The 22216-nt window shown below is 49.1% G+C and overlaps 1 protein-coding gene across 1 annotated transcript in view; it reads right to left on the minus strand.

The window, feature by feature from the left end:
* The window catches only part of ALK (ALK receptor tyrosine kinase), a 598490-nt gene that overhangs the window by 90229 nt on the left and 486045 nt on the right, over nt 1–22216 (minus strand). Inside the window, exons 6-8 of the mRNA XM_036224695.1 lie at nt 14156–14287; nt 6654–6785; nt 4318–4418 (exon numbers count right to left, since the gene is read on the minus strand). Of these exons, the coding sequence (XP_036080588.1) occupies nt 4318–4418; nt 6654–6785; nt 14156–14287 (365 nt within the window). The remainder of the gene's footprint in view (nt 1–4317; nt 4419–6653; nt 6786–14155; nt 14288–22216) is intronic.

Consider the following 22216-nt stretch of genomic DNA (forward strand, 5'->3'; position numbering starts at 1 on the left):
TTCCATGGGGGATCTTGTCACCGAGTTTAAGAAATTTTAAAAACACAGGAGTCAGAAAATTTTCTCCTTTCTTCCTATCTGAATGTCCTATTTGTCTGCCCACGGGGAGGGGGCGGGGCAGCTTGAATAAGCCTCATCGACACAGCCATGACTCCCACCTACTTTGCTTCTGAGTTACACTGAGATACTGGCTTTAATGACACTGTCTCCTTCCCCGCGGGCCTGTAGCCCATGCTGCCGTGGAGGAGCTTGCTGGTGGCCTTCTGCCCTGATCTCGGCAGTCCCCCGCAGCTAATCAAAGCTGACCCTTTTATCAGCGTAGGGCTGACGTCAGGGGCAGCAGGGCCAGCCGTGTTCCAGGGTCTCAGTGTATGTCTGCGTGTGTGTGTGTGTGTGTGTGTCTGTGTGTATGCACATGTGTGTAGGGAGAGGACAGAGGTGGCAGCCCCTCCTGTAAGGTCAGATAACCAGCAGTGGGGAACTGACCTGCCCTAAAGGTCTTACCACCAATCAAGTGAATCTCTTCCCACGCTTCCTGGGTCCCTTTCATTCCTGTGGCTCGTAGAAGGAAAATGCTCCCATGTTTTGGAGGAGGAGAGAGAACGAGGGAACCCTCCTCCCCCAGGCCTTGTTCTGTCCTGAAAACATGGTTTAAAATATTCCAGTCACAGGCAGGCTATTCAAATAAAATAGAATTTCAAACCACTCGGGGCCTGTTGAGACATTCAGGCTTCGGGATGTGTGAAAGGCAGGGGGAGGGGCGGAGACAGCCCCTGCCACTCTCCCGTCCTCTTTATTACCAGCAGCTGCAATGCCAGACACATCTGAGCGTGTCTCCCAGCCAAGGCGATGTGAGTAGGTCTGACAGCAAGCGACACATAAAAGCCACTGCAAGGCTCCCCTCTCCGGCGGCAACTTTAATGATTTGAACTGAAGCTCAGCAAAATAAAAATAAAAATAAAATGAAATCTGAATATATTGTAAGTGACTCCCTGGTTTCCTGCAGAGAATAGCTTGTGGAGAAAGGGGGTGCGGGGGGGGGGGGCGGGCAAAAAACCCGCACAGCTCTCTCCTGTTTGTGGCTGGGCCTGGCAGAGGTCTTTAAATATCCATGTCCCATATGCAACTGTGCAGAGCAGCAGGGGAGGCAGTGGCCTCACCATGGCCAGCCCAGTGCCAGGTGGCCTAGGTGGCCGGCTGTGGTGGTTTTCGATGTCTGGAGGGAGGAGGCTGGAGCCGGCATGCTCAGGAACTCTCCGGAAGGCGGCTGTCACAAAGGCGCACCCTGGTTACGTCTGCGGCATCAGTGGGTACCCGACCCGGATCCATGTGGCTCTGACGGGTGGTGCTCCCTCAGCCCTGTCTGCGTCCGCCTCCTCTGGCCCCCACCTTGCCATTTCTAACTCCTTCTCGAACTCATCCTTCTAAAAGGCACGTTACGTCGCACTATTTGGGGCACAGGTAATGGAGGACAACTCTCAGCACGGACTCAGGATAAATTTTGGTCACATCTGGCAAGTACCCCTTGGCCAATGAGTCTCAAGTTTCAGTGTGTATCCCAATCATCGAGGGCGGGTTTGAAAATGCAGATTCTGGGCCCTGCTCCGCGATGTCATCAAGGAGCTCTGGGGTGGGGACCAAGACTCTGCATTAATTACAATTTCCAAGTGGCTGCAACTAAAACACAGACCTACTTGGCTAGTCCGTATCTAGATTTTCATGAAAATGCAGAGAAGGTAATACCAGTTCCCCTGCGGGAACCCACTGGTGATTGTGGGGTTTCTTGAGGAAGCATTTGGAGACGCCCTGCAATTACCTCAGCTCCCTGAAGGTCTCGCGGACCAGGACTGGTCTGGGCTCAGAGAAGATGCCCGGCGGGAGCCCGGCCTGGCCTCACAGAGGTGAAACCTCTGGCTCTGTCTAGTGTCCACCTTCCTGAACTTGGGCCCACAGCCAACGGAGGTCCCTTTAGGGCTGGCGGGGTTCGGAGGCCCCAAGTTTACCTCACACGGTGTCACACAGCAATGCGACACCCGCTTCCCCGTCACTGATGTCCAGCCAGCCTGCGGGGAAGGGCACCGGCTTTCTGTGTTTCCCACTCAGGATTCGTAACAAATAAATGGCGGAGCTTACGGAGCTGGAAACGCATATTTCTATTTTGGTTATTTACTTTTTTGATGAAAACACTTCCCCCAACGTTGGGAATTCAAAGGCCCATCAGCATTGGATGAATAGTCTGAAATCTGAATGCGAAGGAACTCTGAGCTGAAGGTAGGACTGCCTTCCTTCATTATTCCTGCTGAGCAAACTTCTAGAAAAGGGCAGGAAATAGCAGAAATAGCCCAGAGCTAATCTGACGGGAGGAAAAATAAAATAGGCCAGTAAAACAAAACACCTGTTTAAGCTATTGATCAACCCAAAGGTTATTAGAGAAATGATGAAGTGTTAGAAAAATATCATTTTTACCCTGATAGTTTCTAAAATCAGGCTCATATTCAATGCAGTGAAGAGTAGATTTAGAGATCAAATGCTTTTAAGGCTCCTCCTCACCGCTCTGACGGGCCAACCATCTCTCCTCTTAGGAAGCCCTTCTTCCTAGGTGCCCGCTCTGAGGCGCCTGAGAAACATCAATGCTGACTGTGTAATTCCACCATCTGCATCAGATTCGTGGGTTCTCAAGCACGATTTAATGTAACGAGTCTATTTATTTAGGCCTTGACTTCTTCCCAGAAGGATTTAAGGTGGCTCACAGAGATACGTGAAATCTAGTCAGACAACATAAACTGGAAGAGGGTGAGAAAGACGGGGGGCAAACGTTGAGTTCTAAAATTGAACCAAGAGTGAGGCTGCTACAAACTACACATCACGAACCCCCATTTGCTCACTACGAGGGGAGCCTCGGATTTAATCTGACCATTATTCCAATTAGAGAAGAAATCGATACATCTTTTCTAATCTCATTTGTTTCCTGTTTGTGAGTTTTCACTTCACAAAAAAGCCTGGAGGGCTTGCATTTGCCCGCATCCCTTAGCAGAGGAGCCTGCGTCCGGCACCAGTGCTGCTCAGAGGTGTGGCTCCCAGAAATCTCTGCCAGCCAGCAGAGGGGACGCGGACCCTGTCGGCTTCACAATGTCCACGACTTGAAGGGAAACGAATTGCTCAGGGGGAACATAGCTGTTCTTGAACTGAAGCCCAAAAGGCATTTCGCCTGTGGGTTCCTGGGGAGGACGGGCCAAATCCACACTGGGCGTTGGCTTTCTGCTATGTGCAAGGTGTTGATGCGGTACTATCCTGGGGGTGGGGAGAGTGTGTGTGTGTGTGTGTGTGTGTGTGTGTGTGTGTGTGTGTGCATGTGTGTGTGCGTGTGTGTGTGCGCGCGCGCGGGGAGCGGGGGGTGGGGTGGGGGGAGATGCAAAGAAGCACAGGCATGGCCGGCTCTCCCAGAGCGTAGAACCTGATTTTTGGCTAATGCCCTCTTATTCTTCCCCCATATTCCTTCCGTGTGTCAGGCACGGTTGGCTAACTATTGTAGGCTTACTTTGCGCCAGAGGCTGTGATAAGCCCTTTACTTATCTTGAGCTATTTCATCCTCACCTCCCTGAGATAGGCATTCTTACTGTCTCCACTTTCCAGGTGAGGAAACCGAGGCCCTGAGAGGCCCAAACAACTTGTACAGCCGATCGGGGTTGGGACCTGGCCTGGCCTTGGGTAATCGATTCCAGCGTCCACAGCTCAATCACTGGGCCATGATGGGGGTCTAGACACATTCCTGGGTCCCTAGAGAGCATGACTTTATGCTGAGAAACATGACACCAGTCCCTCAGTCCTCACACTAGACGGCTACAGGAATCACTTGGGTTAAGTGGCTCTGAAAGCGCCTCACTGAATGCCATTGATGTCTTAGTGAAATTTATGTAAATCGAATTTTTGATGCTCTATAACATTTGAAATGTATATTAAGAGATCGCTATTTTTAAAAAGGATACTGTAGAAAGTCTTTTGTAAATCACTGTTAGCCTCCCCTGTTAGGCCTTGGGAATGTTTTCTGGGTTTGCTTAAATCAAGGTCCTACTGCAAACAACTCAGTGCAGCTAAGTATGGGTGTTTAAAGTGAGGCTCTCTGCAGGTGGGACTTTTCCACATTGCTGGGTTCGCTCTGCCTGGAAGATGGCAAAAGTGGCTCTATTGTCCTGCTGCCGGGAGAACGAGCAGTCGGACCTCCCAGGCTACTCTGCTCATCCGTTTATGTTTATCCACAAGTGCCAAGGTGAGGGGTGGGAGGAAAGGTCAGAGAACTAGAGGAACATTGAGACTTGCCTCACACGGAGAGTTTTTCATCGGTGCAGGAAACGTAGCACTGGTCACGGTAGCACTTTTGGAAGTGGGGACCTCGGCGGTGCTGAGCAACAGGGCCTGGCCTGGGGCAGAGAGGAAAAGAGTCAAGGGTGTGTCACTGGCATGCAGCCCGGTGGTGCAGGGTCAATGAGCGCAGGGGTCATGGTCCGATCTCCAGCCGCAGAACACCTTTGAGGTCATGGCTTTCTGCCGCGTCCAATGGGTAAGACAGCTTACTTGTTATTGTCAACAACACTTGGCTCATGCGAAGGTCTGCATTGCTAACGGCCTGTGATGTCCCAGCACCAGAGACCTGGGCTACTGCATCCCTGATCTCCCAAGGTCACCGGCTTTAGCCCATAGCCCAGGAGCGGCCCCAAGCCACTGGGCTCCCCCATTCCCACCGCTCCCCATTTCCAGTCATGCTACAGCTTTGCCTACCAATGGTCTCTGTGACCTTTACTCTTCTGCTTCTGAGCCCAGGTTGTCCTGTGCTGCAGGCCCTGACCAGGAAGACTCGTTTCTTGTTTTTTTAAGCACAGACCTGCCTGAAAACCTGGGGAACACAAGCTCCAACCCCACGTGGTGGTGGGAGAAGCATCTGTAAACCGCTGGGAACTGCGGGGCACTTTGCAGGTGGCCAGTGTGATGGAGATGAGTGCCAGGTACGCTCACGACTGTTTGGGCGCCCCACCGAACCCCATGCAGGACCTCAGTCATTCATTTCTACTTTTCTCTGTCTCTTAGCGAAGTCTGCTATCGAGTTACTACCAAGTAACAAATTCAGGTGAGTCCACAGCAGAGTAACCAGGATAGGCCAGAAATCTTAGAGAGCATGGGCCCATCCTTGAGGAGGAATCACGGAGCTGGAGTTATGCGACTGGGGAGAGAAAGGACCTCATACAGTATGTGGGTCACAGGGGTTGTCTTCAGATATCTAGGGGCTGCCTCTGTGGTAGGGGCCGTAGTGTAGTTCTGTGGGTTTCCAGGACACAAACCATGATCAATGAGTAGAATTTACAGAGAAGTGGAGCTTATCTCAGGTAAGGAAAACTTGTCTGTGATTCAGGACAATCAATGAAATGGGCTACTTTCGGAGGCATTAAAGGTATTCAAAAAGCCCTGGACATTTATTCACTATGATGCTGTTGGGGGATTATCAAACTGAGAGCAGAGCCATGAAGAGCACATGCAGCTTTGAGCTCCATCTCTCTCCTCAGCTCCTGCAGACAGGGGGCTGAGAACAATGCAGTGCGGGGAGAAAGCTTGGAAAGAAGCAGGAGCCCTTGGGCCTCCACGTCTGGTGAGGGGCCCTGAGAACTTGCTTCTGGCTGCAGTAACTCAGCCTGCTTCCTCACGCGGCCAAAAGCCGACTCGCTCAGATGCAGCTAGCTCTGAGGACCAAGGACAGAGCTGCACAGGCTCTGGGATCCTCATTGGTCGGTCCGGATGTTGTCTGCTTGCATACTTTTATAACAGTTATTATTAGTTTTAGAAGGAATTCATAGGATGTGTGATCTTTTGGAAAGAGAGGGACTCTGGTATGAGGGTCTTGAGCTCCACAAAGAGCAAGCAAATGCAGGGGAGGGAAGAGGGAGAGAGACCTGCCCACCAGCCCATCCTGCAGATAGGTGGGTCCCAGGGCCTCCCCAGGTCTCAGGACTGAGTACTCACAGACCTGCTTTTATCCCATGCCAGAGCCAGTGTCTCCAGGTGTGGCATCACCTTAGTCAGGTGTGAGTGGCCATCTCCTGGGTGTGTGGAGGCCCTTTGCCCTCTGGCAGCTCAAGCAGGAGCATGGGAGGGTGGGCTGTGGTATAGGGAGGGAGGGAGTTGCTAGTTTAAGCTGGATGTGGAGGCAGGGGTATGGCTGACGAGTCTGGGGCACAGGGAATGGAACAGTCATGCGGCAAGGTTCCCAGGGCACAATGCTGAGTCTTTCTGTTTCTCAGCCTCCCCAGTTGTAAAGAGGGCTGTGAGTTATGGGCCTGACGCATAGTAGGTCTCAATAAATACTTGTTGAATAAATGGATTATTCATATTGTTGCTGTTATTTTTTTATCTTTCAGCTAATTCTTCATCAAGGTTCTCATTTTAAGGAACTAAACGTGACATCTACCTGGGCATGATTTAAATCATTCTAAAACTTAGGAAGGTTTGAAGAGGGAACTGTGTAAGAGAAACCCAGGGCAAGCTTTGGGCAGCCACCTGGGCTTGCCCTACAGGGCGGGGCTTGCCCTACGGTTGCTCCGGGTGGTACCCTAAGTCTCTCGCCTGGCAAGGCAGGCACCAGGGGGGAGAGCAGAGAGTGGCAGTACCTTGCTGGTCCTGGAGCTGGGCCTCCTTCAGCGTCTTGACCTGCCACCGGGGCGTGTGGGCTGAGAGTGTGCCTTGGGTCCAGCCGCAGAAGCCATCCTCGAAATTGCAGTAAAAACCAACAGGGAGTTTACCTGCAGGGAGAGCACAGGGCGCGGTCATTTCCAGGATGGCCGAAGGTGAAACAGGCCAAAGTCAAGTCAAATCAGCCAGGTGTAACCAAACTATCCTCATTAATAACGGCTCCCCAGGCAGACCCTTGATGTCTGATGGTGCTGGTCACGATACAGAGAATCCCCAGTCCCTAACTTGTGCATGTGCTAGTTTACCATTTTCTGATCTTCATAAAATAAAAAAAAGTAATAATAATAACGACTCCTCAGCAATGGGTATCATTAACCTAGTTTTATACACGACAAAGCAGAGGCTCAGAGATGTTAAGCAACCTTACCGAGGTCACCCAGGTGGGACTTGAACCCCGCTCTTCTACTTCGAAATGCCGTGCTCTTTACACCCATCCACTGGGAGTGCGGCCCCAGAAGAAGCTAACACGGAACTCGCTGGCATACATTTCAAACGGTTGACCCAATGGCACCCAGCGGCAGTGGCGGTGTTGGCCAGGGGTTGATTTGGGTCCCTCAACTCAGCCCCGTCTGTAGACACAGATCGCTCAGGACTTTCCATTTGCCCCCACCCCCTTTTATCTCCCTCCCCCCCTGCAGTTAAGTGAAGCCACCTGAGCGGCTCCGGCCGGTGACATGTGAGTGGAAGTGATGCGTGCCTCTTCTGGATCGAGGCTGTGAAAAGCCCTCGCGCAGTTAGTTCTTCAGTCTCTCTCTTCCCCTGCTGAAGAGGCCCAGGACCGTCCTTGTTCCTGGGGATGCTGCTATATGACGGTGGGGCCCCCAACAGCCACGTCCCTGAGAGAGCCTGTGGAGCAGAGGCCCCTCGCCCCCCAACCCTCAGGGGACAGGGACCGTAAATGTCACGTTAAGTCCCTGAAATCTGGGATGGTTTATTACTGTAGCGTAACCTCGCCTATCCTGACCGAGCAATCCCAGCCACGGGGACCTCTTTATATCATCCGTTGGCTTAGCATAAAGGGTCCCATTATCCTTTTTCTGTGCATCAGGCTGACCTCAGGTCCCATCGAAGAGGCCACAGTCAGCTTTATAGACCATATATTTCCCCGCTGCCCACAGAGGGAGGAGGAAAGAGCAGAGGGTCCGAGGGAGCTCCTGTTCCACGTTCTCCAGCCTCCTCGCAGAATGGCTGCGGGAAGGCTCTCATCCCCGAGTGGGCCATTCCAGGCTATCGTGACGGCACCCGACAGCCCCCGGCCGGCTGCGGAGAAGCGGCAGGGCTGTGTCTCTCACAGGAGGAAGGGTGCTCTCCGGCCGGACCTCCCGCCCTCCGTGCCCTTCCTCTGCCTCAGCCTTCTTGGCAGCTAACTAACAAAGAGGGCCCTGACGCTTCCTGCCTGTGACAGCACCTCGGTGAATTATTACTCATTTCCCCCCGATTCTCCGAGCATTTCACACGGAGGCAGAATTATAAATTAAAACAGGCTGTCACTGACTTTGAGCATCTCTTTCCATTTATACCCCCCTGAAGAAATCATTTTCCCTCAAGCCCTACATGTTCCTCTGATTAAAAATCCAAAAGCTAAGGAGATCTTTCTGTTTTATTTTTTATGCCCCCCTCAAGGGATTCCGCATCCACTTCTTTTGCAAAAACTAACTGGTGACCTTCCGCGGTGCGTCCTTTATAAGCCTGCTCTAATGAGGGGCCACGATGGAACGTTCCAGCAGGCGGTGGGCTCCTGGTAGAAGGAGGCAGGGCTGAGCTGAGGCCCGCACAGCACCTCGCTCCCTCCTCACCCCTTCGGGAGGTGGAGGCAAAGAAGTTGACGTAAGGGCTTTGGTACCTCGACAGCCCTGGAATCAGACGCCTGGGCCCTAATCCTAGTCCCACCACTTCCTGCTGGGTGACCTTAGGCAAGTCACTCCCTTCTCAAAGCCCCAGCTCCCTCATCCGTAAAATGGGATAATAGTAGCATCTATTTCATAGGTCTATTTTAAGGACACAATATAGGAGAGAGTGTGGAAACCTTTGCTAAACAGAGTTTAGCAAATAAAGGGGGGTGGTGGCATTATTGATTATCCTTCACGCCTGGGGCGAGGGGCCTCATCGAGGATGCGCTGAAACAGCTGCCCTGGGGGCAGAGACAGGTCCCTCAGTGGCCTCTCTGGAAATGCTTGTGGTAGCTCTGCCTATGCCGCCCACCTGGACAGGGATGAGGAACGCCGCTGGCATTCTCCATCTCCTAGAGGCCCATCCTTGGCCCAGATTGGCGTAGGACCCAGGGTCAGCTGCAAGTACCTTTCTTTTTGGACGATTAAATGAGGGGGGACAGGAGGCAGGCAAAAGAAGTCAATGGAGAATTTATGTGATAATTAAAATCTGAAAGGGCGCAAGGGCGTGTGAGGGGCTTTCCACCACCGCAGGCACGTCGGGGCGTATGCTCAGCAAGAAGCCACCGCCGATGAAGCTGGTGGCCATGGACATCAGAACAAAGACACTTGGTGGATTAGGCCACATTCGAGAAATTGACACTAAGGCCAACTGCTGAGCACAACACTGGCACACAGGGTTGGGTCCAATGTCAACTCCTCCTTTGACCATCCCTTTCTCCTCTCATTCACCCCAAGCACCTGCGCATGCTTGGCACACTGTGGGATCTCAAGGCCTAGTTGCTGAATGAAGTGGGAGTGGGTTCAGTCCTTTAACCCATTGCCACTTGGAATGTGGTCCAGGGGCCAGCAACATCCGCATCACCTGTGACACTGTTAGATGAGCGGAACCTCAGGACTCCCTCCCACCCCACTCCCACCTGCTGAGTCAGAATCTGCATTTTGAATATTCTCCAGGTGGCTCCTAACATCTGGGAAGCACTGCTCTAACCGACCCTCTTCTTGGGCTGTAGCCAGATATTCCATTGGCTGGATGGCCAAAATGGGCTGTGAGGGTCAATCAATCCCACAACATTTGGCAATTATGACACCTGATTCCACTCTAAGAGAGACAAATTGGTGGAGTCATTGAGAGGTGACCTCAGAAACAGCTGCAGGAGCTGCCAAGTATAAACTACAGGCTAAATGACACCACTTCGTTTCCTTCCTCTGTGACAACTCTGTTAACATTTTTGATAAATATGTGTTATACGTTTCCCTGAAAATATAGAGTCATGGGAAAAAATGTTAGAAGAAATACATCAAAATATTATGGTTATCTCTGAATGTCTGAGAGGGAGGATTATGAGCGGTAGTTATTTTCTCCTGTGTACTTTTCCGGATTTTTCAAGAATTTTACAACCAACATGTTTTATTTTACAATAAAGAAACTTAAAAAAAAAAAAAAACTGTTTTGCCTGATAGGAAGTATTCTCATCAAACATGATTTACAGAGTACATGGAAGGGAAGTGAGTTGTCTCTAATACCTAGCGAGTCAATGCCCACCCAGGGGATGAAGTGGAGACATCTCACCTTTTTCTGGGGAGCCATATGCCATGGAAACCATTGCTGGACACACAAGAAACCTTGAAGACTCCCTTTGATGGGTGATAGCGTCCCGGGATGTCTCATCTAGCTTGGCAGTTTTTAAATGGAAAGAGGGAAGGGGGATGGCGTACGGGCTTACGGAGCCAAGTGTGAACGGACACTTTCGCGACTGGATGGAGAAGGGCCAGAGCGATGCCACCACTGCATTTTGGGTCGCCCACTTATCCCAGACGAAAACAGTGCTCAGGGCTGGGCGTGATCATCTGAATGAAGCTCCTATACGTGGGGAGAATTCCTTCCAGAGAAAGTGTGGGGAGTCGAGAGTCGATAGACTATAACCCACTTTTCCTTTCAAATTCCAAACATGGCAGGCTTTGGTTGACTTCACGGGATCAAGATCAGTGACACTCATGAAGGTTTCTTGGAAGACTTGTATATTCCCAACAGGGCTTGGGGTGACCACTTGCTCACAGGAGACATTCTAATAGGTTCCCAGCTACTTTGGAAGGACCAGATGAGGTTAAGAGCCTTGTCCTAAAGCAACACATCAGTGGGCTTCATGTTCCAGCTTATATTACAGATGAAGAAATTGAGGCCCAGAGGCAGAGACGAATGATCTGACCCCCTCCCTCCTGCCCCTGTCCCAGGAAGGTGGCGGCAGAGCCCTGCACCTTTCCTGACATATCCCGGCCTCTTCTTCCTGGGTAGATGTGTTGTTAGGGTTTTTCCTGGCACAACCGACTGCTGGAAACTCAGAACAAATGAGTCTGGCTTGTAGTGGTTCAGAGTGCCGACTTCGGAGTCAGACTGAGCCTGAATCACTGCTCAGGCGCGGGCTAACAGTTTGAGCAGGAACTTGAGGTTCCTCATCTGTAAGATGGGCATAATAGCACCGCATAGGATTGTTGTGAGGATGAAATAAGTTGATATATGAGGACTGTTTGGAGTAGCTCCTGGCACATACTAAACGCTCAAAAAAGGTTAGTTATTATTATTATTATTATTGTTACTGTTGTTGTTAGTATCATCATGGGGGATGGTTTCCAGAATCAACATCAATCAATATGATAAGGAAAATAGCAAAAATCCCAAGAGAAAAAGGCAACTATATAAGGAAAAGGATATTTGCTTGAGTACTGCTAAGATCAGAGTGGCAAAAAGATCAGAATATTCCTCCTTCTGAATTGAGCTTCTCTTCCTAGCAACTGGTTTCTGCAGCAAAGAACTCAGTAGGGGTATTCTCTAGTGTGGAGCTGTCATTCTGACAGCTGCTCAGAGCAGCTTTTCAAGTGTGGCTGTAAAGGCCACAGGGCCCTGGATGCCTGCCCTCCAGACCAGAGTAAGGTTGCCCTCAAACTCAAAGTTGGCCCTGGAAGCCTGTTAATAGCAAGCCTCAGAATGGTGGGAAAATGCCCTGAGCCCACAGTAATGGGCTGCATCCTGCGGGCTCCACGCTCTAATCGTGGCTCTGTTCCTGACATGCTGTGTGACCCTGAACGAATCAATTACCTTCTCTGTGCTTTCATTTCCTCAATTGTAAATCGGCCTGCTCTGCTTGACCTGTGTCCCTGTTGGGAAGTGTGTATCAAAAAAACTTTAAAAAGGCAAAAGCAAAATCACACAGCTCAGAGGCACTGCTGGAGGTACAAATAACTAGAGAGAAACACGTAGGCCTGTGCGCAGGGCAACATAGGCAGGCGGGCTTCGTTCGGATGCACTTGTGTAGTGAGTGAGGACTCTGAGAAAGGCCAGGAGCCCAACAGTGTAGGACAAACAAAGCCCTGGCCACTCTTTACTGGGTTTTATCTAAACAACCACAATTCCACCATTACTGGAAAACTTCGCTGGCACGTTTTTGTATAAAAGGGAGTTTTTCAAATTGAAAAATGGATTTCTTTATTGCTTCATTTAAAAGAGAATATATAAAACTGTTTTTCCTCCCAAGGGAAATTCCGTCCTCCAGATGACCTGGGAAACACTGCTAACTTTTTAAAGCCGTTTTGCAGGCCACGGTGTCTTGGGGCCTCGCATCTGGGGGTGGGGCACTTGCTCATGTCTGGGCCCCACGGCGCCCCCCACCCCCGCCCCGCCCCCAGCCGCACACACATCGCTGCCTCCTTCCCAGCCGCGGGTCTGTTGTTTAGCTTGTGTGCCCGCCTTGGACTGTCAGCAGAGGGCAAGTGCTGCGTCATTCACCCCTGCTCCAGGATCTAGCGTATTTTCTAGCTCACATCATATGTGTTATATGTTTCTGGTTTCACTGGCAAAAATGTAAAAACCTCTGGAGTTTTTACTCCTAGCCAGGCAGCTGCTGAGAGCACTGTATTCCAGTGGAGTGAGCCCTGGGTTGGGTGTCCACCTCTGCCGCTAACCAGCAGTGAGACCTTAGCAATTTGTTTTCCTCTGTGGAGCCCGCATTTCCCAAATCACTTATTCACTTTAATTAACAAAGAGTCAGTGAGCACCTTTGCTGTGCCAGCAATCACTTGAGATATTGGTTCAGGGAAGAGTACCAGACCCAGGTGGCCCGCAGGGAGGGACAGAGACATGGAAACTACCTCTGTGAAGTGTAATAGATGTACACTCACTAGGATGGCTAAAATAGAAAGACAGATGATGATAAATGTTGATGAGGCTGTGGAGAAATTAGAACCCTTATACACTGCTGGTGGGAATGTAAGACGGTGCAGTCGCCTTGGAAAACAGCTTGGCGGTTCCTCAAAATGCTAAATATAGAGTGACCATATAATCCAGCAATTCCACTCCTAGGAATACACCCAAGAGAAAGGGAAACATCTGTCCACACGAAAACTTGTACACGAATGTTCATAGCAGCATAATCAATAATAGCCCCAAAGTGGAGACAACCCAAATGTCCATCACCTGATGAATGGATAAACAAAATGTGGTATACCTCCACAATGAAATATTATTTGGCAATAAAAAGACACGAAGGACCGATACAAGCTACAACATGATGCCCCTTGAAGACATTATGCTAAGAGGAAGAAATCAGTCCCAAAAGACCACATGTGGTAAGATTGCATTTATATGAAATGCCTAGAACGGGCAGATCTACAGAAATGCAAAGTAGATTAGTGGTTGCTTAGGGCTAGTGGTAGGTGTGGGTTGGAAAGGGGAGTTGGGGGAAATAGGGATTGCTAGGGGCTTCTTCGTGGAATGATAAAAATGTTCTAAAACTAGAATGTGGTGATGGTTGTGCAAGCCCGTGACTATGCTGAAAAACACTGAATTGTACTCTTTAAATGGCTTAGTCGTGTGGTATATGAACTCTATCTCAAAAAAAGCTGTTAATAAATAATGGGTGTTATGGGGGACGGGTGGGTGCACTGAGTTGGGGGTGGGGGGTCCAGAGGAAGAACCAACGGGACTTGCGGGGGATGGTCAGAGGAAGCTTCTCAGAAGAATCGATTCTTGAGCTGAGTCTTAAAGGAGCAGATGTGACTCGAGAAGGAAAGGGCATTCTGGGCAAGGGACATCGCACTGGCAAAGTCACGGACGTATGAGGGAGCCAGGTAGTGGTCTGAAATGGCTGGGGCTGGGGTACATGGAAGATTGGGAGGAGGAGAGAGGCAGGTGGGTGATGAAAGACAAGGCTTAAGAAGTGAGGGTAAGGCTTTAAAAGTGGGCGTAGAGGGCGTCTGCTGTCATGTTACAGAGCTGGGCTTTCGCCTGCACATCTCTGCGCACGAGGATGCTGAGAGCATGACTTATAAGATCGTCTTAGGTTCTTAATTTATATGCTGTTTCTTGACCACAGATGCTCTGTCTCTTGGAGACTGTGTAGCTTTTGAAAGTTGCCACTGAGAGGAGACACAAGTGGCACTGGACATAGGTAAGTTTATCCAAGTTCGAGTGCTTGGGGTGATGGGGGCAGGAGGGGGGTATGGACGCTCGGGGCCCTGGGGCCTTTTCTACTCACTGCACAGCTGGCCCTCGTCTTCGCCCTGGGCGCAGTCCCGGTGGAAGTCGCAGGCCTGCCCGAGCTGGAGGACTGTCCCGTTCCAGCAAGTGAAGGAACTCTGCAAGGCCATCTTGGATCCCAGGGATGTTCCTGGAGAGCACAGAGACACAGGTCCCTGATCAGTTTGGGCGACCCTGTGGGAAGGCTTCAGGGAGAGCCTCAGGCCCCTGCCGTTCACAGCCCAAGGCCTGACTGAGACACGGCATCTCAATCTGGCCACATCCAGGGCCAACAGCAGGAGGCTGAGAGGAAGTCAAACCCTAACTTCCCCCACCCCCAGCCCCCTGGAGGGGGTCTCGTTTTCTAGCGACGGTGAACATCAGATATGGCGCACCTGCTACCTGCCTAGCACCACACCGGCATTTTACCTGACCACTCACTAGGCTTTAGAACCACCTGGACAGGTCGGCTCTGTTATTTCCACTAACAGGAAAGTGTTCCCACTTACGTGACAGTGAGGAGTGATGTCAGGCAGCTCCTAGGGTGGCTGTGAGGGCCAGACAGGTGTGTCCCTCCAGCTAGCGGGTCCTGCCTGCCCGGGGACACTGCCTGTCCTTTCTGCCCCTTCCCCTCTTTCAGGGTAAAAGTATTCAGGGTAATAAAAAAACTTCTTCACATTCACTTGGTGATTTCTAGTTTCCAAAGTACTTTTTCTTATGCCTCATATGGGGTCATCAATTACAGTTAGGACCTTATTACCTTTGCTTCCTGCCCTGCTGAAGAATATATAAGCAAAATAAAAGACCTGTGAAGTCTTCCTCAACCTATGGAACGCTTGTAAGCTGTGTTGTTTTATTCACACCTTATGATTAGGCCTTGTTTCTCGTTGGGTTTTCATGAGCACATGCTCGTTTCATACTCCAATGTCTTGCCATTCCCTGAATATGCCTTACAGTTTCTTTGACTTCCCTTCATTCTAAAATATATGCCTATTGTCTAAAGTTTGAAACCAGGGTAAAAATAAACAAAAGCAATGCCCAGAGTCCCTCTACCCAGAGGTCATTATTTTTAATATCTTGGAAGATTTCGCTTTAGTTGTCTTGGCCTATATTTAAAAGCATGCATAGTTGTATCATAGGTTTAAACACCTTAAAGTAATTAAGATTATATCACAAGCTTTTCCAGAGGTTTAAAAATTTGCCAGAAGAATACTTCTTAATGGCTATAATACTTTGTGATACGTACCATCATTTATTTAAACATTCCTCAATGGCTGGATTGTTAGACTGTTATAACAACACTCTCAAGAATATCTTTGAGCATAAACCTTTGCTTGCATTTCAGATTATTTTCATAGGATAGATTCCCAGAAGTGGACTTGCTGAATCAAAGGGTATAAACATTTTAAAGCCCTTGATACATATTGCCAAATTGCTTTTTAGAAGTTAATCCAATTTACGCTCTCACCAGCCATGTTCATATATGTATGGCCTTCTTACTACATCAGGCCAGCCCTAAATGTTATCGCAATTTGAACTTTAACTAAAGGTATTCCTCTGCTGTTTTATTTTGTAGTTCTTCGGTAGTTAGTGAGGCTGAATATTTTTTTTCACACGTTATTATTTTTATTTTACTTTTACTTTGCCTACTTCCATTTGCCAACTTATCTATTAGGTTCTTCATGTTTTCGCATAGAATTATATGAGATTATGAATAAAAATGTGAAATTATTTATTACATGTTTGACAATTTCCCCCAGTATTTTATATACATTCATTCAGTTTATGATGTATCTTGATATATAGGAGTTTTAAAGTTTGTATGTAATTCAAACCTATCCATATTTTCTTTGGTGATTTTTTTCTCTTATGCACAGAGTTTGTTCCATGTGGGAGCGGGAACATGTGGGTCACCCTTCGCAGTCTTTGGGGAGCCCTCTCATTGGGGAATGTCTCCCAACGTCATCTCGCCTTTCAGTAACGGGGACCTAGGCCTCCCCACATGTGCGTTTTTGTGGATTCTCCCACCCTCCCTCTCCGTGAACTGTCCTTGCACTTGGACTTCTTCTCGCATTTACCACAGCAGACATTCTGCCTCGAGTTGTAACTGTTGGTACGCCTGTCTCCCTCAGCAAACTGGAAGTGACTGGAAGGGAGGTATCGTGTCTCACCTTAATGAGTCTACAACAGGACCTTGTCCACCCGAGTATTTAGGAACTGAACTGTTTTTATGTATTTTCTGTGGATGGTTGTATTATACCTATTTTATAGCTGAGAATACGAAGGCTTTGAGTGGTTACACGGCTTGCTGAGGTATTGGCGGAAACCCACTTTCTTAGCATTTTGTTCTTTATCCTTTGTACCGTGTCTGTCTGTGGGTCCCTCCAGGTGATGGGTGTCCTCACGAGCAGTGACAGTAGGTACAAAATGGTGGGAAGTCGGCATGCCTACCCTTCATCCCAAACCTTGACAAAGGAGGGGGCTGCTAGTGGGAGAGTAGTTCTGCTTTCTCTCTCTGGAGGCCCCAGAGTTTATCCCCAGCACCCCTCTTTTCTCAGCTACAGAACAGCTGCAGGCCAAGCAGCCATCTCCTTCAGCCCTGTGTCTACCAAATGCTCCCCATCTTCTCCCCCTGGTCGGAGCCGTCCACACTCCCTGGCATTTTGTCTTCCACACCACAGAGAACTTTATGCTTGTGAGAGATTCGATTAGATGGGCGCCTGGCACTCTGGTCTCTACTACCAGCCCAAACTCAAAACTAATGAAGTGCAACAAAAAACAACTCTTCTGTCTTCTCAAGTTCTTTTTTTATGGGGCCCATAAATTCCAAGGAGGGTAATACTCTTGGTGAATGGTTTTAATCAAGGGCCTGAGTTTCTTAAACAGCATCCTCTCTGAGGATGTGAAATGATTGTTCCTGGCTTATGGAGTAACCAGAAGTCCTGGATGGTCAAACGGGCCTTGGAGCAGCAAGGAAGGGGCAGGGCCTGGACGTGAAGAGCCAGCCCCCATGTCCTGCACCTCCTGATGCTTTCCACTCATGGGTGCCAGTGATTCCTGGTAACCACTGTAACACCAAATGCCCTAATCACAGAATGCCTACGGAGATCTGAGATCAAGCCACTCTGGGGAGAGTTGGTGCTTGGGGATCTTTTGTTAGTAAGAGTCTTCTCTGCGGGAATTTATTTATCTTTGGAACAGCAGTTCTTCCCAGAATAATGATGTAAGTCACTAGGGGTAGTAAACTGTCATCATTTCCTACCTATGTACAGCATTTAATAGCTTACAATGTGCTTTCCTAATCCTTCCTTGTTTGAACCTCATAAAAAACTGGTAGAACAGTTATTATTATTCCCATTTGATTAATCAGAAGATCGAGGATTGGGAGACGAAATAACATACAGAGAATAACATACAGTGTCCTTTAAACAGTAAGGCACTACGAAATGCAAACAGTTACTTGCCAGGTGCTTTGCCTGTGATCTCACAGCAAGTCAACCACAGGGAAAGGCCCAGAACCTGGTCAGGTGATCCTAGGTGGAGTTCCTCTCCCATGACTCGGATCAGATCTCCCTCCAGAGCCGCTCCCTGGCTGCCCGTGGGAGTCACTTGGGAAGTTAGAAATACTGTTTAGGTCCTGGACCAATGAAATCAGTATCTCTGAAGGAGAGGGCCTTGGCATTGGTGTTTTGAAAGCTACTTGGGTGATTCTCATAGGCGCAGGGTTGATACCACTTCCTTGGAGGGCTGGAGGATCCGCCCCAAGCACCTGTGTGCCTTTTGTGCACCCTTGGCCTCCACGGGCCTCCTCTGCCCCCTGGTCCAATGAGGGTGGGGCCTCAAATCCAACCTTTAAGACCACCATCCACTGTGATGCTTTGATTCCGAAGTTCTGGGCAATGGTTGTTGGTGGCTATATTTTTAAAAGGTTGCTTTGAGATAGTTAGCACCGCCTTTATTGGTGCTGACCACTTACTGACTCTACCCTGAAACCTTCTGCCTGCCCATGCATCTTTACCGAGGCCCTCACCCAGCCAGCTTCCCGTGGTTGCCTCGTGTTGGCTTTTCCTGTCTGATTCATCTGTCATTTGCATCCTGGAACATGTCTCTTGAAACAACATGCCACATTTGTTTGCCCATTTATCTCCTCTCCAGTACAGTAGGAATTAGTTCATATTTACACCTGAGACACGTGTGGCCAAGGTCAAGTTACATGAATTACTGTTCCACACCATGAGTGACTTATTGAGTTCACTCACTGAGAATGATTTCTTTTCCCTAATTTTGCATTCAAAGCAGAAACCTAACGTACTTCCCTCCTTCAATCATGTCTGGAGATTCAATGCTACAAAATCTACACAACTCTCCTTACTCAAATTTCTTTTTTAAATGAATGTCAAATTTTAGGTCAGTTAATTAATTTTTAATTAAGGTGATTTATGTGGCATTAAAAAAAAGCACATTTATATCAGCTTTTGGGCCGTCTCCCACCTGCTTGCTGTAGCCTAACCAGCGACACTCGTTAAAGGAGGAAAAACTAAGTGTCCCTTCAGTGAGAAGGGGGCCTTTCTCTTGAATTAAAGACAAGAGGCCATGACACGTGGGAGGAGTCTGGCTTCTAGAGGACAGGAAGGTCAGGAGTGGGGCCGGAGCCCAGAGGCTGGGCCAGGCTCCCACCTGCTGGTGGAAACGTACTGTTTCCCAGGAGGAGGACCAGGTGCTTAAGAGTGAACAAGCCCAAAGGCACGCAAATGGATGGCGACATGACGAGGACGCAGTCCAACGGCGCGCACAGGCCACCAGCTGTTACTGCCGTGCTGACTCGAACGGGCGTGTGGGGAGGCCTGTGAAGTGTGTAAGTCAAGCCAGGCAGAGACCAGGCCCGCTGAGGGCTTTGGGCCTTATAAATTGCAGTGCGGACGACCTCATTAGAAAGCTGGCACCTTGGGTTCCTACTCAAAATGTAAATTGGCGAGGAGAGGCCAGTAGGCTGGCTAAGAGAGCACCGTGCTGGGAATGGAGAGAGTTGGTGGGAGGCCTAGCTCAGCCTCGAAGCCTCTGGGGCCACGAGCAAGTCATTTCTCTCATGGGCCTCAGCTTCCTTTTTTCGTGGAAACTCTAAGCCAGACATTCACATTCACCATGGGCTTAGGCTGTTTACTGCATTGGTGATGGGTCCACAGACCCTGTGCAGCAAAATCACAAAGGAACTTGGCAATCATGCTGCTCTCTGGCTCCCCCTGCAGACCTACGGAGTCAGAACACCTGAGGGTGGAACCCTGGAGCCAGCATGTTCCACAGGCTCCCTGGCTGACGACTGGGTACACCCAGAGAACCTCGAGCGCTGTCACACCGAGAACCTCTAGTGTCGGAGAAATAAGTGGGTCTTCAGTTTCTTCTTCCCTCGGAAGGATCCCTGGCATTCCAGCCCCATGCGCCCTCCTGCTGTGACAATTCCTTCCTGGGTCCAGGGTTCTCAGAGTTCCTTTCACAACTAGGTTCCATTTCCATTATTCCTCCAAGAGCCTAAGTTATCACTCTATTTAGTTTGCACTGACGACACCCAGAAGGTGTAGAGAAAATAATACTTGGTTCCAGTCCCCTCCTCTACTGGCTAGTGGTGTGAACAGTTCATAGGGTTCTTCTCTTCTATAAATCAGGGAGGCTATCGAATTTACAGGATTTTGATGAGAAGCAAATGAAATTGTATATATACATAAACAATATGTGCAGTGCTTATGAATTAATTTCAGAGAGTATCCCAAAAGGTTTGGAAGAATTGGCCACGAAGGGTGCATGGGAAGGGATCAATATAAGGGGGTTGCACAGGCCAAATCTGGGGGACAGATAGCACCTTTGGGAATACCTCGCATACCCTGGTAGAGGTGGGGATCTACAGGACTAGATATTATCAGCAAAACAATTATAGAAACAAACTCAATAGCAATTTGGAACACAATAATAGCTGTGAAAAATAATAGTTCTGATGATGAATTTTCAAGATTTGTCTCTGGAGTCCCTCTACTGCCAGAGTTAGCTCTCCAAGCCCGGCTCCTTTTAGGTCCTTATGCTACTATAAACCTTTGCTGGTATCCACGGCATTCAATCCAAATCAAGGCTTTGCACGCCTGTCACAGCCCACTTCCCCAGCATGCCGTGTTCCTTCACATTTTTAGCTAAACACGGTGATTTGCAGTTTCTTGAACATGTGGCCATCACCTCAGCCTTTGTGTAACCTGATTCTGTTGTCTAGAATCATCTTCTCCATCTGAAAAATTTCTCCCAGCTCAGATGTCACTTTCCCCAATGGCTTGCTCTTCTCCCTTTAAGACAGACATATGACTCCCTCTGGAGTGTTCTGGTAATTGCTGCACACCTTTAACTGTGTTCTCTCCTCACCCTATTGAGCGATATGTCTGTACTGCTAGCTTCTCTCACCGAATTCTAAATTCTTTGAGGCGGGTGGTCCATCTTACTTATTTTATCTCGTGGAGAGTGCCTGGCACATAGCAAGCACTAATGAATGTATGGAGAAGGTCTGCAAGATGGATCGCCAGGTTTGGGTGGAAGAATGGGGTGAGGTGGAATTTCCTTGCGTTCTGGAAATTGCAAATTCCTTTGCTTATACCATAAAAATTCTACCCACCTTCCCCTCCCACCACCCCATTTACTCTTTGGATTATTGAACAACTATGTTCAGAGCTTCTACTAAGAGCCTGGCACTGGGGTTAAGGTAGTGAACAGAAGGTAACATAGGTGACCTAGTTTTTGATAGGTGGGTCACGTGAGTCCTCTCTGGGGAGGTAATATTTGAGCTGACGCTGAAGGATAAGAGAGTCAGCCATGCAAAAAAGGCTGTGGAGAAGCAGGAATCACAACATTGGGGTAGGGTGGGGGGTGAGGTGGGGGGCGGATAGACTTATGATCTAGAAACAGAGCAAAGGCCAGTGTGGCTCAAGAGGGCCACAGAGGGTCCTGAGGGTTGTGAAAGGTGGCTGGGGAAGGAAGCAGGGGCCCAACCGGGCATGACCTTGCAGGCTGCAGTCAAGGGTGTGGATTTTGTTTAAAGAGTTCAAATAAGAGACTGAAAACAATTTGATGAGAATCGTGAAAGATCATTCCGAGCAATTTAGGGAGAATGGATTGGAGAGGCCAATAGAAGTGGAAAAACCAGTTCGCAGGCTGCTGTAATCAACCGAGCAAGTGATGAAGGCAGCATGCGCGAGGCAGGCGACGGCGGGTGTGGAGGGAAATGGGCGGCGTGAGTTGTGGGTTGGAGGTAACTGACAGGAGGGCTGGCGACCTGGAGGTGAGGGAGGGCGAGGGACAGGGCGACGTCGAGGGTGGTGCAAGAATGGAACTCTGGTGCCGGCCGACGCGACGGAGTCAGGGAGGGTTTGTTTCGAAATTCATTGGACGAAGCCGGTCTCCATAAAAATTTATGAAGAACCACAAAATGCCCCTAGGCCATTAGTAGGAAAGTAGAATGTGCTTCATTTTCGCGGTTGAGCTCTCTGAAGAAAGTAAAAATCTTTTTATTCCTTTGTACCCTCAACGGCTCCTTTATTTTGCTGCATGGTCCTTTTCCCAAGGTTTCTCTATCTGACATTTATCTTCATTGCTTTGCTGAAAAGACACAGCAATAATTTTACTTTTAATAGTACAAATGACCTCTGTGTATATTTCACCATTCATCTCCCTGAAAAGCGGTGACATTTATCCATTCTGCACCACGGCTCTTCATAAAATATGTCATTTTCCCCTCTTGTTTGTTCACTAAACAATGAACAATTCCAATCATACCTTGAAGAATTACTAGTAATCACAAAAAATTAAAGTTACAGCTGAAACTATGGGAGGGGTGGGACTATGCAGTAGAGAAGGTAGAGAAGGCAGCTTAGGCCAAGAAGGCAAAGGTGAGCAGGGATCCATCAGACTGGGCCAGTTAGGGGTAGTGGCCTCTCGAGGCACCTCCTCTGAAGGGAGCTGGGTAGACTGGGCCCCTTGAAGGTGGATGGGAGGTCATCTTGCCTCCGTTTGATCCACGGTAGCCACGGTGGAAGGTCTGGCTGCTTGTTGA

Source organism: Rousettus aegyptiacus, unplaced genomic scaffold, assembly GCF_014176215.1.
Source record: "Rousettus aegyptiacus isolate mRouAeg1 unplaced genomic scaffold, mRouAeg1.p scaffold_m13_p_7, whole genome shotgun sequence".
Lineage (NCBI taxonomy): Eukaryota > Metazoa > Chordata > Mammalia > Chiroptera > Pteropodidae > Rousettus > Rousettus aegyptiacus.